This window comes from Sinocyclocheilus anshuiensis, unplaced genomic scaffold (genome assembly GCF_001515605.1).
Source record: "Sinocyclocheilus anshuiensis isolate Anshui unplaced genomic scaffold, SAMN03320099.WGS_v1.1 scaffold1623, whole genome shotgun sequence".
In the NCBI taxonomy this organism is placed as follows: Eukaryota; Metazoa; Chordata; class Actinopteri; order Cypriniformes; family Cyprinidae; genus Sinocyclocheilus; species Sinocyclocheilus anshuiensis.
Window position 1 is genome coordinate 69,717 of NW_015553403.1, and position 15,866 is coordinate 85,582.

At 36.1% G+C, this 15,866-nt stretch overlaps 1 protein-coding gene across 7 annotated transcripts; it reads left to right on the plus strand.

Annotated features, from left to right (window-relative positions):
• The first annotated feature begins 886 nt into the window (after window positions 1-886).
• LOC107668301 (centrosomal protein of 85 kDa-like) lies at window positions 887-15,306 on the plus strand. Of its 7 annotated transcripts, none has more exons than XM_016460124.1 (14): window positions 887-1,105; window positions 2,067-2,121; window positions 2,213-2,338; window positions 6,365-7,089; window positions 8,767-8,897; window positions 8,979-9,096; window positions 9,186-9,371; window positions 9,469-9,621; window positions 10,565-10,719; window positions 10,836-10,953; window positions 11,081-11,131; window positions 12,496-12,603; window positions 12,698-12,929; window positions 14,045-15,306. In XM_016460124.1, the coding sequence occupies exons 2-14, from the start codon at window positions 2,082-2,084 to the stop codon at window positions 14,209-14,211; spliced, it is 2,310 nt and encodes a 769-aa protein (XP_016315610.1). In that variant the 5' UTR covers window positions 887-1,105; window positions 2,067-2,081; the 3' UTR covers window positions 14,212-15,306. The 7 variants fall into 7 exon arrangements, with proteins under 7 accessions (XP_016315610.1, XP_016315613.1, XP_016315615.1 ...); XM_016460127.1 differs by having other exon boundaries at window positions 14,048-15,306; XM_016460129.1 differs by having other exon boundaries at window positions 12,710-12,929.
• Window positions 15,307-15,866: the final 560 nt, after the last annotated feature.

Genomic DNA, 15,866 nt, shown 5'->3' on the forward strand with positions numbered 1-15,866 from the left:
ATCCTGGCCAGGACGGGAAAATGGCACGTATGGTCACCCTAACATATAAACATTGTGTAAATGGGCTCCTTCAAGCTGAGTTGCTAACTATAAATACTATAGCACAATATATTGCACATTTTGATTCTTGAATAGGGCCTGGAATATAACATTTTAATATGAATATTAATTCATATAAACGAAGGTAGGGTCTGCGCCTGCACCTCATTAATCAAGCGGCAGGGGGCGCTTACTGTCTCAACCTGGCACGCGAGCAAAACGCAGAGGAAGAACTAGAATAACGGTTGGGGGGTAACGACCCAACGAGGCGCGGTTGGCGACACTGGGTTGTGACTGAGGCCAAGATGGACGGAAGTGGAGTAGAGTCCGGAAGTGATCTGGATTTGGAGGATGTAGATGGCGGGGGAAATGAAAGAAACAAAAGTAGTAAGTGGACTTTAGTAGAAAAGCGGAAAAGAAGGAAAGATTGGAGCCAAACATCAGGAACAGAAAGTGAGAGAGAATGTCATCAGATGAGAACAAGAAAGGAGGAGTTTAAGGTATTGGTGAAGTTTATGTCGGAAGAAGCAAGTAGTTTGAATCCCTTGAAATTGACTAAGTCACTGAAGGAAATGGTAGGAGAGATATGGAAATCAATGACATTTCAGTTATGAATATATTTCAGAATGCACAGAAACATCTTAAGGTTTATGGTTTTCTTCTAACATATCTGAGAGATACAGATTTGATTAGAAGAATTTAGTTTTTTTTATTTTATTTATTTCTTTTTGTTATATTAGTAGTATATAATATGTTCGTTCATCGAGGCCTCACACTCCATCCCAGTAGGTGGCGGAAATGCACCTTAAGCTGGTTTGCCAACCGCCATTAAACACAAAAGAAGAAGAAGAAGAAGAACGGTTAAAAAAAAGAGTCCCGAGTGTCAGCGGCACTGCGGCGGGGATTTGAAGCTCCAGGCCGCTTGTAGTTTGATTGTTTGTGTCCGTGTTATTGACGTTAGCATCCAGTCAGCGTCTCTCGGGTAATGAAGCGCACTGTTGCCCCTGTAGGTTGTGTTCGTGCCATTATTATCTTTAGTAAAGACCCTTTCAGCCCGTGAGTTCAGGTACGTGGAGTTGTTTACTTTTTTTATTGACCTTTTAAACTCTTTTTGTTAGCTAACTTGGCTATCTGTACGAGCTAACGTTAAATCTGTTTGAAGTAGCAACATATGTGGAGCTTGTTTTCAAAGTTATTTTGAAGATTTAAAGTTATTATATGAACATTTAAATGACTTTAATGGCTTGTTAATCTGGGTCTCAGTTTCTCTTTTTGGTTGTGGTTCATTTAACTATTGAAAACTATAGGGTATAGGAAATTAATTATATAGGAATGGCTTTTGTTTTTTAAGAAACTTGATTACATTGTTCTAGGTCAGGGAGGGCCGGTGTCCTGCAGAGTTTAGCTCCAACTTACCCTCAACACACCTGTCTGGAAGTTTCTATGCCTAGTAAGAGTTTGATTAACGTTAGCTGGTTCAGGTGTGTTTAATTAGGGTTGGAGCTAAACTCTGCATGACACCGGCCCTCCAGGACCGAGTTTGGACAGCCCTGTTCTAGGGAAACGAGCTTTAAATGTCCTAAATTTAAGCAAATCTAGCTAACTATTGCAGCTCTAAGCTTTGGGAGATCTTTTCTGCTGTAGGTTTTTCAAATAAGATATTTTTTTCAAATAGTTAATCTGTGAATGACTTTGAATACTTTCTACATTTTTATTCAGATAAACAGTTGTGGAAATAATATTTTGTAATTTTTCTAATATTATATTATTATACAATATAAATGATCAAATATTATTATATAATACCAATAATATGAACTATTTTGTAATTATTATTTTGTAAATTATATTATTTGCTGTTATGTTGTTTCCAGCTGTTCTGCCAGCTCTTTTTCTTGTTCATAGTTCTGCAGCACAGCTAAAAGATTTACTTGTTTTTAGACTTAATGTTTTTGCTTCCAGACACATTTTTTTTTGTTTTGACAGTGTTGTCTTTTTAAAATTAATTTAATGAATCCTGTCCACAGGTGACTGCTACAGGAATGACCACTTCACAGAAATACCAGAACCCCAAACTCGCAGGTACAAATCCAGTGCAGTCCAGGATAAGCGTATGTTATGTACCTCATAACCATAATAGAGTGTCGCATCATGTGTTCATTATGTGTTCCAGTAGGGCACTCTGACACGGAATGGCTGACACCTGCTGTGTCTGAGAAGTTCCAGAGCCGTTTTGGCTGGCGGCTCAGCACAGTGGACAGTGGGGACATGGGACTGGGTACCTCTGACCACACTGAAGGTGAGAATGCTGAGAGTGTTCAGATACTGTCCATTTGACTGTCTGTCATGCAATAGACCTGAATTCAAGAACTCATCAGCCCCTTCATCTTAACCGTGGTCTTGTAGTTGAAATTGTGAGGCACAAAATGGGAATTCTAGTCATGGAGCAATCATGGAGCAATCATGGAATATATAGTCATGTACATTTACGGAGTACTTGTACAGTATTTTAGTATAGTCATCCATAATGTAACAATCATGAACATTTCTATAGTGAATAATACAGATTTTTCTTTTTCTTCTTATTTGAGTGCAAAAGGATCTTTATCTAGTAATCATAAAGACATGAAAATCATGAAAAAAAATTTGGAAATTAAGTGGTCAAAAATTTTGGGAACCTTGAAAATTATAGTAATACCTATAAGTAATAAATTAAAAATGATAAATATACCATTTACTCCAGTTTCCCATTCCAAACAATGCTAGCTCTCTTTAATTTTTCTACATTTGAATATCCTTTTCAGTATTGATACAAATCTTCAGAAGATTCTATTGTCATGTGTCTAATATATATATATTTAAGAAGTGAATGGAACCCAAAATCTAGTGTGACTTCCCCTGTAGTCACCTGTATACGTATATTAATATTCAGACATCATGGATAGTTTTTTATTTTTTATTTATTTTATTTATTTTTTGAGTTTGACCAAACAGGCAATGGTTTTAAAGAGAACCCTTTTTTATTTACAACAGACATTACATCCTGCTGGCTGTTTTTAGATTAAGCTGTCATATTTTTAGTCATGGAGATGTGCTCATATCAACTCCTATGATATTTGGAGGAGGATATGATATTCCATACCATAGATTCCTTCAGGCGGTGTTGCACTTCCACTGATGGGGCTCTCATTAGGAGGGCCTGACCTGGAGGACCGAATGGAAACTCTGATCCTGGTCTCCTGGTTTCCTTCTCTCTGCCTTGTTAAACATGTAAAGCACAAAGATTACCCGTACTGAAGAACTGGTGTATGTCTATTACCATAGATTTGTACAGAATGCGCAGTCCATTTGAAAACATATGTGCTTATGTTGGCATTATTGAATTGTGCTGTGTGGCCTGGTTTGATTGGTTATTTCTAGCAATTGACTGATATCAGTTAGGCTGATTATTGGCATTACTGTGCTCAGTTAACAGAAGTTTTTATACCCCTAATGTGAGTTCCAGAATGTAATGACAGCCTTGTCAATTGTAAAATAATTTTCTGATTTCACTTTTGGTTAGTAATATTGTAAAAAATAAATATTTATCACTCATTTATTTTCTATCATTAAATTGTATTTCATACAGGATTCACACAGTCATGGGAAACTTGAAATTATTAGATTAGATTTTTCAAATGTTAAAATGTTGTTGTTGTTGTTGTTTCTATGGTAATTAATAATACGCTACTGTTCAAACGTTTGGGATTGGTAGGAATTTTTTTTCATGTTTTTGAAAGTAATCTTTTATCCTCACCAAGGCTGCATTTATTTGATCAAAAATAGAGTAAAAATAGTAATGCCAATTTGGTGCTCAAGAAACATTTCTTTATTATTGTCAATGTTGAAAACAGTTGTGCTGCTTAATAATTTTTGTGGAAACAAATTTTTATTCTGGATTTATTGAAGAAAAGAAAGTAAAAACAGCATTTATTTGAAATACATTTTTTGTAATCATGTCTCTACTGTCACTTCTGATCAATTTAATGCATCCTTGCTGAATAAAAGTATTTTAAAACTTCACACAGACTTCAAAATTTTAAACAGTAGTGTATGTATATACAAATATATAATTAAAATGATTTTAAAATCCTTATCCAGTGATCATAGATGACTGAAAAAGGTAATAAATTCAGTATTCAAATGTTTCATCCAACCAGCCTGTTATCTAGATATCTGTATCACTTATTGAAAAACTCATATCAGTCGACCACTGTCGTTTTTTGTTGTTTGTTACCATGAAACTACTCTCAGATAAGTTACCGTAGTAATAGTAATAAAGTCTATTGAGTTTTCTTATACACTGTTGTGGCACCTAGCAACTAAGACACACTAATAAAACAACTTTTATTTGTTTTTAAAACAGCCAAAACGGTGGCGGCACAGAACTTCTTGGCAGCCGTTTCATGTTAGCGGTTATAAATATATGGTTGGCTGTCTGTGGGCTTCTGTGTTGTGATGGTGATGGCTTTGTTTTGTTCTGGGTGTTTCTTGTAATGGCAGAAAGCCTCTCAGCGCTCCAAGAATCTTTCGTCGACCCAAAGAATTGTTTAAACCTGTCCTTAGCAGATGTTCAAAAGAGACACCCCCAGGGCAGACCCTCCTACTGTTGCCTGCATCTTGACATCTCCACTTGATTTGTGTGTGTTCATTTTATTGTTGTATTGAGGAACCTGCTTAAAGGCACTTCAGCAGTATTACAGTATTAAGGACTATTAAGCTTGTGTGTGTGTGTGTGTGTGTGTGTGTGTGCCAAAACTACTAAAAATGACAAAAACACACAACACAATTACTAAAACATTAAAGCTGCAGTCTGTAACTTTTTAAATAATAATTAATAATAATTGTGTTCAAAATTGACAAAATGAACCAAAAATGAATGATAACAAATAACACTTATGAGCACAAATATGTTTTAGAAATATATTTTCGAAATAATGCACTTTACAAATATTTCTCAAAAGCACATGCAGAATGAATGCTCTAATTGCCTTCTTTTTGTGTTTGGGATTTATTGGCTGGGATTATGACGGGGTTATGTGTGTGTGTGAGAGGTGAGCTGTATGGTTAAAGCAGGAGTCCCACACATAGACACCTCACAGTGTAACATGAGAGTGCTCTATAAATACCGCTAACCTTTCGGTGTGTATGCGCTCCTGCGCTAACAGAGCTGTAGGAGAAAAAACCTCTCATAGCAGGTACACTCACCTTGCCTGAGCTTGACGTTAATTTGAAGGACGAGTTCTGGCAGACGTAGTGGGTGTGTTTTAAGATCAGTAGTTTGTCTATGTCATTTACTGAAGATGCATTGGGAGGACATGTTTTTTATGCCTCACTGTTCTTCAGTGTATGAAAATGTTATCATTTGGTATCTCTTTTACTGCTAGCAAGGTGAGTACTATTTTTCGCAATGATTTGGTGTGCGTTAAATGTCAGAACTAGTTAGCATAATTTTTTTCTTTGGGCTGGAACAGAAACATTGGCTAATTTAGTTACATACTTTTTGCAGTTGTATAATGTCTATATAATTTGGTAAGGATTTATGACATAACAGTGGAGCAAAACAGAAGAGCCTTTTTTATTTTCTTATTTATTATGTATGTATATAATAAATAAGGCTTCTCCGTTTTGCTCCACTGTTTGTTATAAATATATATATATATATATATATATGTGTGTGTGTGTGTGTGTGTTATGTGTGTGTGTGTTATTTTATATTATTATTTTGTTTTTTGTTATTTTATTTTTATTTTGTACGTTTTTTTTACTTTTTATTTTTAATTTACTTGACTTTTATGTAAATTTTATTTCACTTTAATTGATTTTACTTGATTTTAATTTATTTTCCCAGGGAATTTAATTTTAATTTAATTTTCTTATACTTTTACTTGTGCTTTTATTTCATTTTCTTTTACTTTTCTTTTACTTAACTTTCTTTTATTTTAATACATTTTATTTTACTCTTTATTTTATTTTACTTGCTTTTAATTTATTTTCTAAGGGAATATCTTTATATATATACATTTGAAATATTACTAACTTTAAGAAATATTCCTGGTTGCTTCCAGTTTAATGTCTGGGTTCAAAAAAATATTTAAATAAACTATTAGTTTAAATTACATTTTTAAAAAATGCCATTACTGTCCCACTTTTCCAAATATATTTGGTTGAAAATAAAAAAGACTTTTCCTTAAGGACAGACACTTTTTATTATTTCAGTCTATTGCTCATTTAAAACATAACTTGTATTTGGTTTCATTTATTTCTCACTCCTGTCTTGTTCTAGATATCTGCAGCACTAGCAGCAGTCCCTCTTTCCAGCCCATCCGCAGTCAGATCCCTATCCCCACTGCCCATGTCATGCCCTCCACAGCCGGAACTCTGGCCTCCAAGCTCAAGCCACGTGCTTCTGAAGAGGCCCGGGCATCCTCCAGCTCTTCCAGCTCCAAGTCATCCCTCCCCAAATCTGCATCCTCCCCCAACCTGGATGCTCAGCACGATGGAAATTTAGACGCAACTGCGGTCAAGCCTGATTGCCTGAGCCGATACCGCAGCCTAGTTAATGGCCTCGATCACTCGCTCTTCCCCTCTGGAGATCAGACGCGGCTGGATGAAGCCCAGAAGTTTGATGTACCTGCCATGGAGCCAACGCTTAATCAGTCGGCTCTGCTTGGGGGACTTTGCCATGATGTACGGCAGCAGCTGCAGATGACCGGGTTTGCGGACAATACAGGGTTGCTAGAACAGACCTATAAAGTCCTACCAGAGTCTAGGGCAGGTCTCACCTGTCCCGTAGACCCATATGGCCAAAGGAACATTCATCCAGGGTCTGGTGCCTCTGCCAGGATGTTTTCGGTACCTCAGGGCCTGCAGACTCAGGCTCACCTGAGGGACCAGGCCAGCACAGGAGTTTATGATCCGCTACTGCAGGAACGCTGTGGTGAGCTGGCCAGCTGGCAGCAGCAGAAGCAGAAACTCGAGAGTCTGCGGCTACAGGTGGAACAAATGCAGGTTAGAGTTCAGCTTGTGTCCTGCTGCATACAAGAAAGGAAAAGGGAACAGTTGTGTAATCATGAATCATACTTCTAAAGTCAGCATGAAATTAGAATGACCTTTATTTAATTCAACACATGTTGCAGGTTTTATTGTACATGATTCATCAGTGCGTGCTGTTCCAAAAATAGACACTGATCTTTCATCAAAATGTAGTCCGTGTTATCTATCTACTATTTATTAATGCTTTGAATTAGCTTATTTTTATAATTTCATTTTAATTTGAGTAATTTTATGCTTTTGTCATTTTTAGTAGTTTCTTTTTAAATAACTATATTTAGCTTAAATTAATTTTTATTTCAGTTTTAGTCATTTTAGTACTTAAACTTATATATATTTTTTATTTCATTTAGTTGCAGAGGGTTTCTAAGTTTTTAGTCTTGGATTTTTTCATCTAATATTTATCTCAGCTTTATGACAAATGAATGATAATACTTTTATAGTGTTATTTTATTAACAAACACTGAATGTAGTATGTAAAATATAATGCTCTGCCTGTTAAAAACAACTTTAGTTTTTAGTTACATAGGCAGTGCAGCCAGGGAAAATGTTAATCAATAGCAATTTAGGCTAATTTTGCAACCGTAATAACTGAAGATGAACGGATACAAAATTAGAGTGCTGATAATGGTATTATTTAGAACAGTGTCTGATAGTTTGGTGGTTCTGCTTTTTTCTGCTATCTTGATTTTCAAAATACTGATATTATTTGCACAATTTTGAAAGGAAATGAAATATTAATTGTAAGAAATGTTGAGGACATTGAAGATCTCAATGAAGTTTATTGCAGAGTAGAAGGAACAAAATGTACAAACAAAATGCATGTAACACCTCAGTCGTAATGAACCCTGAACATCCTAAATAAATATTTTATCCTGTTACAATTTACCACCTCTATAGCTGTGGTCTGTATGTTAATGAAGTCCAGACACCCCATTGTGTGAGCTGGTTCCCAGTTTCCCATACCCATTCCTATCATTGATGACCATTTGCTCAGTATGTGATCACCCCAAATGGTGCAGAAACAACATAACTGTTGACTTTCTTCTTTTATAATAATTAAGCCATTTTGGGCAGTGAGCATAATCTAACATCGGTTTTGGAGTGGAATCTGGGTCGGGCAGTCTGTAGTTTCTTGCATGCTTTCCATGTTTATTTAGCTAACTTGCTTTATAGCAGTTTCTCAAAATGGAATCATTGCAGAGATAGAAATTCTACTGCTGTTAATTTGTTTGAGAGACAAATATAAATCAATGGACTATCACAATGATAATGATAAACTACATGTTCTATACATCTAAAATAACTGCTATAAAACACACTGAAACAGCACCACATATAATGACTGCAAATTGCCCTGTTTTTCATGCTGCAAATTGCAATTTTGCAGTCTACTTCATGTCAGAGACATTTTTTTCACTGCCTGAGTTTGTAGCAGTGCAACAAATTGTTCTATGCTCTTTTGATTAACAGGAAAATCAGCCCTACATTTTTCTTCTGGTTTAATATTCAGCGTCAATTGTGGTCATATCATACTATAGAAAAATGGGTTGCAAATACCAGTCGTGGCCCGATCGTGTTTTTATGCCTATTTTAAATAAGAGTTCATGCTTCCCCACCTATTTTTTATTGCAGTTAATGACAGGAGGCAGTGGACCGTATTCATCTCTCTATCCAGCAACCTCTCACACGGAGAACAGCAAGTGGGATGCTGTCATTAAAGCCAATGAGAACTTGCTAAAAGAGAAAGAACTTACCATTGAAAGGTAATGCCAAGTTTTCAGAAGCATCTCTAGTCTTACAAAGATTCTGAACATTAACTTAATGTAGTAACTTGCGCATTGCAGACAGAAGCAGCAAATGTCGCTGCTGGAACAGTGTCTCAGAGAGAGTGAGCTGCAGGTGCACAGTGCCCTCATGGGACGTGGAGCCCCTTACACCGATGTGTGTTTGTTAAGACTGCAGGTTAGCACACATGCACGCACAGCCTTTTCCTTGTGCTGTATCAAAACATCTCTTCGAGTTTTCCCTCTTCTTCCTTCTGTGTGTGATAGGAAGCCCAACGGGAAAACGCTTTTTTGCGAGCCCAGTTTGCCGAGCGCAGTGACTGCTTTACCAAGGAGAAGCTAGAAGCGGACCGCAGACTGGGTGCAGTGGAAGCAGAGACGCAACGTCTGAGTGAGGTCTTGAAAGAGAGCAGTGAAAAACATGCAGAAGAGCTAAAGAAACAAGAGGAGAGGGTGAGCATATTCAAGCTTCAACATGGGACATACTCAGCCACATATGAGCAGAATCTCACTGAACTTGTTACTGAACTTGTTGCTGTTTACTACAAAGATCCGAAGTCGAGACAAGCATATCAACAGCTTGAAAAAGAAGTGTCAGAAGGAGTCAGAGCAGAACAGAGAAAAACAGCAGCGGATTGAGACGCTCGAGCGATATCTTGCTGACCTTCCCACCATGGAAGACTACCAGGCCCAGCACAAAAAGGTACGGCACTCTCTGATGGCCAGCCAACAAAACAAAAGCCTTTTTTCCCTGTGGTTTCACAGCAATTGCTCATAATGCTCAGCTTGAGATGCTTCTCTTGTGTTGTATTGCCAGACACTATTATAGCATCCACTGCACTCATATCACACATCTGCTCTTGTTGTATTCTTTATCTTAAAGTGACACTCTCCTTACTCTGTTGGCTCACAAAATCCAAGCTCACTATCCCTCTTCTCCAAGACATTGCTCTGTTTGCAAAAGGGCTTTTTTTTTTTTTAAATGCACCTAAAAATCTGATGGTTTTTTAAATGTAAATTATTTATCCTTTTAATTATTTAAAATTCCTTTTAATAAAGTCAGTAAGATTGTTTTTGTTTTTTAAATAAATTAATACTTTTATTCAGAGAAGATGCTATCAATTACTGAAAAGTGACATTTAACACTTTTATAATGTTACAAATGAGTTCTCCTAATTTATTTTGAATAAATGCTGTTATTTTAAACATTCTATTATTTAGAGAATCCTAAAAAATGTATCCCGGTTTCCACAAAAAAATGTTTTCAACATTGACAATAATAATAAATGTTTCTTGAGCACAAAATCATCATAGAAATTATTTCTGAAAGATCATGTGACACTTAAAGACTGGTGTAATGGCTGCTGTAAATTTAGCTTTGCCATCACATGAATAAATTACTATTTAAAATAGAAAAAACATGCAAATTTATTCAAACAAATGCAGTCATAGTGAGCATAAGAGATTACTTTTAACAAAACATTTGAAAAAAATCTTAGACACCAAACTTTTGAATGGTAATTTATATAACTGCTATATTAGTTTGTCCGTTCTTCACCCGGCCCTTTAGGACACTGTTTTGAGAAGCTGTTATTCTCATTCTCAGTCTTCAGTTGTTATTATGCAGTTATATTGTTGTGTTGCAGCTGGAGGAGGCAGAAGAGAGGGCAGCTCAGTTGCAGGCCACCATCAGAGACCTGGAAGCCCAATTGGAGGAAGCCCGCAGTGCTGTGCGCAACAAAGAGACCCAACTGGAAGAACAGAGATGCAAGGAGAGAGAACTGCTTACAACAGTCACCAGGTAGGAAAAAACATGCAAGCTCCACTTGCACAAAAAGACAATGTCCACTTATTAGGTTTTGAAGCATTCGCCATGTATGTGGGGTCTAATATTGTTTGATTTGCTTTTGTGTTTAGTCTCCAGAACAGAGTGCAGGAGAGCCTTGAGGATGGAGTGAAATTGCCTTCTCTTGACATAGAGAAGCTACGAGAAGAAAACACTACCTTGAAAGATGAGCACCTGCGACTCAAAAAGGTTTTTATTCACGCTGATTTTCAATAACACTTAATTAATAGTGTTGAAGCATGGCTCTGCCTGTTGATGAATATACGTTCTGTGCAAATATTTTAAGGTGATATCTGAATGAATCTTTCTTTTTTAGGTCATTGAAAAGCAACTCAGGATAATGGCGCAGCTTAGCTCACAGATCAGGGTAAAGACTACATTCAGTTTAATTTGTTTAGCAGGTGCATTTACATTACATTTTTAAACCAAATTTACATGACATTTTTTCATTTGGCAGACACTTTTATCCAAAGTGTTGCACTGAAGGTATACATTTGATCATGCATTACCTGAGAATCAAACCTATGACCTTGGTGTTGCTAGTGCCGTGCTCTCCTGTTTGAGCTACAGTTTTGGTTTAATGGAAAGAAACTGGTATTAGCCAAGATTGAGCAGGGGTCACTCATCATCTTCTGACTAGCACAAAGATAAAACAAATTTTTATCCAAGCCAAAGTATAAGCTATATTCAGTAAGTGACTCAGAAGAATGATTTAAATGAATAGCTCATGAGTTTCATTAAAAACAACTTAAGAAGTCATTTGTTTGCAAATCGGACTATGCTGGTCGAGACTACTGGACTTCAGGACTAAGATAAAAAAAAATAATAAAAAATGTAAATCTCATATGCTCACCAAAGCTGCATTTATTTGATCAAAAATATAGTGAAAACATTTTTAATTGGTATACAGTTTTTAACAATTTAAAAAAAAATTCTATTTGAATATATTTTAAAATGTAATTTATTCCTGTGATCAAAAGCTGAATTGTCAGCATCATTACTCCAGTCTTCAGTGTCACATGATCTTCAGAAATCATTCTAATATGCTGATTTGCTGCTCAAGAAACATTTCTTATTATCATCAAAATGGTTGTGCTGTTTGATTATTTTTGTAGAAACAGTGATATATTTTTCAAGGAGTCTGATGAATAGAAAGCTCAAAAGAACAGTATCATTATTATACAGCAACCTACAGCATCACTTTTGATCAATTTAATGCATTTTTTTAAACAAAAAAACTGACCCCAAACTTTTGAACAGTAGTGTAGGTTGAAAATGGTGGAACTGTAGAACTGTTAATGGAAACAAACATCATAAAAATCATTCTGTTCCAGTATTTTTTCTTTCTTTTAAATGGAACCCGTTTTGAATAAGAATTGGTCTTTTAAATCGGAACTTGAAGACTGTAATTAGGTGTAATTTAAGTAAATCCCCATCACTAAGAGCCAGGCATCATATTCTATGATCAAGTTCTCATCAATGTACTTTCAGTAGTATCTAGGAGGTGAAGAATCTTTACAAACACCTTCCTTAAAGCTTCTTTAGGAACACCTGATATTATTTTAGTAAAGAAAAAAGTCTATATATTAAGTCTGTAGGTTCAACACTTAGAGCATGTTTTTCCTCTTAAAATGTTAGTCAAAGTGTCTTGCACCGAAAGCAGTTGAAGTGTAGTTTATATGAGCAAAATGTTTAGTTTACAGCTATAATATTGTGTGTGTGTTGCCTTAGACTCTGGAGGAGCAGCTCTCTCAGGAGGAGTGCAGTAGTCAGTCGCTGCGAGAGGAGGTGGCAGAGAAAGAGGAGAGTCTGCTGCAGTTACGCACCGCTATGAAAGAGGTTAGTAGTTGACCGTAATGCATGTTCAGCTCTTTGCCTTTGTGTTTTCATAGCACACAGGAGAACTGACGGTGTGCATGTGTTTGTATTTCAGCTCTCGGTGCAGAACCAGGAACTGATGGAACATAATCTGACACTTCAAGAGCGTCTTCAGGGTGAGGAGGCGCCATATGGCCGTGGTTTGCTCCCTGTGGGAGCCCGGCTCACCCAGAAACTGTATGGAGAGATGGCCGCCTGTCTGTGTGACCTCCGCTCCCTCTGCAACGTCCTCACCCAGCGGGCTCAAGGCCATGACCCAAACCTCTCCATGCTGCTCGGCATTGCCTGTAAGTGCGCCCTCTGCTGTCATCATGCTATAAAGAATACTAGCGCGCCTTCAGATATAGCAGAAGAGAAATTCAATAGAGAAAAACTCCAGTAGTAATAATTCAGTAGACAACAGTTTTGAAAGACAAACATGATATAGTACCTTTATACAGCATGTATCATTGTAAAGTCTGTAGTGTGTCCCTCACAGTCTCGTTATCATCCACATAAAAATGCAATATTGTGTCTAGCATGACTAAGGTGTATTAGTGATTGTGTACACTTGCTTTATTTATTTTTTTATTGTATTTTTTTCAATAAAATAAGGCAAAAAAATTATGTTCAGCCTTCAATATTTATTATGTCTATTTGCTCTTTAATGGCTTTTGTTTGTTTATTTCTTTCTTTATTTTCAACAAACCATTTTCATTTTCAACAAAACAGCCTATGTTGCTAATGTTAGAGATTAAAATGTAAATCAAAATGTTTATTGAGTTTATCACAGTAAAAGTTCAAATTAAATCTAAATGTAAAAAAATATGGAATGTTTTCATTAAGAATATTTAATTTTATTCATTTCAATTTTTAATTCGATAAATTGAAATTATTTTACGTTTTATACCATTTGATTTCATTTACATTTTTTAAAATTCATTTTATTTAAAGATGTATAAGTATATGTAGGCTCTTAAATTTTGTATATATTATGCATGCTATAAACAGCAATATCTACATTGTATTTTTTTTACTGTAACATTTTAATGTGATGAATGACGTAGTCTTCTGTAAGTGATGATGCTAATTAATATTTGAATCTATTACGATAATTGAAGTTGACACTTTGATTCAAGAAAATGAATCAAAATTACTAACATGTTTTTGCTGCTCACATTTAAATCAGAAACAAAATTTAAGTCTGTTGTAATACACATATACACATACATAGAGAATATTACACTCATTGTGAATATTCAATATATCACCGATTCCTAGTACACACTTGGCTGTTGGTGATTACATCTCAGTAGTTTTTACCATACTGTCATAGAAACTCTGTATGGCAGCTTCGTTGTGTTCTGTGTGTTGTGGCCATTATCAGCAGTGACTCTGACACTGTGTCTCTGTTTGTCTGCAGCAGCTCCCCCTGCAGTAGGAGAGCAGTGGGAGGACTGGCTGAGCCCTGAGGGGCTGCAGAAGAAGCTGCAGGAAGCTCAGCAGCTCCATCGAGACATCGAGGAACTGAGAACCACAGCCTCTGACCGCTATGCTCAGGATATGGGAGAAAACTGCATCACTCAGTGAGCTCGGACAGTACGGCTTGTGCTCAATGATGGTAACTCCACATCACGAGTGCCTTTAAAGACACTACAATCCACTACAAACCTTCTTCATGAAGGATTAGCGACACTAAGGACACTGTAATCTCGCAAACCAGAAGGCTATTTTTATACAAAAGGTTTCATAAAATATTTTTCTAAGATTTTGATGACTTTGTGTGCAGTGGAAAGAGAATGATTTAATTTAAACCTTTCCATGTATTTGGGAACGTCTGTGATGAAGTTGACAATCAACTGAAAATATTTAGTCTTTTGGTGCAACTAACATGCCGTGTGTTTTTTACAATGGCAAAGCCTGTGAAGCAAGTGACGCTCGGTTGTGTGTAATAAGAAGACTTTAACTGCGATCCATCATCTTACAGTAAACAGAACGTACCACATTAAACGCAGAATCTAAGGCTGAGGAAATATTTGGCCACCTCTGGCTGTTTAAAATTACACCAGCAGATCATATATGTATAAAGTTGGAGAACAGACATTCTTTAATATTATATACAACCAAAGTTCAGTGTGATCAAAGACAGACCTGTCAGAACAGTTTCCATAATGCTGTAAAGAGTCTTCGTGTACACTGTATTATGCAGACCAATAAATAGGGATATTTTAAAGCAAGAGAGGGCTGTAAACATAATATTAAATTCTGGTTGTCTATTAAATAAAAAAAGTTAATAGAATGCCAATAGTTGGACCTCTTCCTGACGATACATATAAAAATTCTGCAAACTGATGTTCATGTGCCGTTTAAGTTTAGGATCACTTAATTGCAGAGTAACTGATCATATTTTCAGTATCATATTATCAAAGGTGTCTCCAGGATCTCACAACATTAATAGCTGTCTGGTTCATAATTAGTTTTATCACCTGTAAAAATAGCCACACCATTGAGTCAACACATCAGAGGCAACCAACTGGTGAAGCAAATATTAGTGCATGTCAAACATTAGAGCAGGTGCCTTGCGTTCAGGGAAGTAACCTGTATTTGCTGCACAACAAGTCAATGTAAACACTAATTGTCTTTCTCTACTGTAATGTGCGACTGCCAAGGTATTGGGATTCTATTACAAAAAGGGACCATATATTGTGGGGAATCTTGCGTGGTAAATTTTAATATTTTGGTCCAGAAACAACACAGTGTGAATGTAATTTGACGGTGCACCATATGTTTTTCATGTTGTAAGATCTCTTACAGGTTTAACACAAAACCAGACAGGCAAACCTTATATGGCAAAAACTTTATAACACTAAATGCGACTATATTTATATGTTTGTCTTAAGCTGTTTCAGTTTTTAGAAATAAAGCTTTGTATTTCATATGTAACCTTATGTTGAATGTTTGTTTTTAGTATGTATAATGCTGTAACATCATGTTCTCTTTTGATATAGAAATTACTACATTTTAGCATTTGGTAATATAGAAATTACAATGAACATTTAGTCATTTTTAATATGCAATTACATTTAATATGTAATTACAAGCAGAAGTAGTACACACCATTCAACAACAACAACATGCTTGATTTTTGTGCACCTCTTAATAATGGGAGTATCTAAAGCAGCCAAACCCGTTTATTATAGGGATGTTTCAGTGTATTTGACCTCACCCAAAAGACTATTTGTAAA

Excerpts from the sequence above, each read along its gene's own strand:
- LOC107668301 (XM_016460124.1), top strand. The coding sequence starts at position 2,082 with ATGACCACTTCACAGAAATACCAGAACCCCAAACTCGCAG. Across the intron at positions 8,898-8,978 it reads AAAGAACTTACCATTGAAAG|ACAGAAGCAGCAAATGTCGC; the intron begins GTAATGCCAAGT and ends TGCGCATTGCAG. Across the intron at positions 9,372-9,468 it reads TAAAGAAACAAGAGGAGAGG|ATCCGAAGTCGAGACAAGCA; the intron begins GTGAGCATATTC and ends TTTACTACAAAG.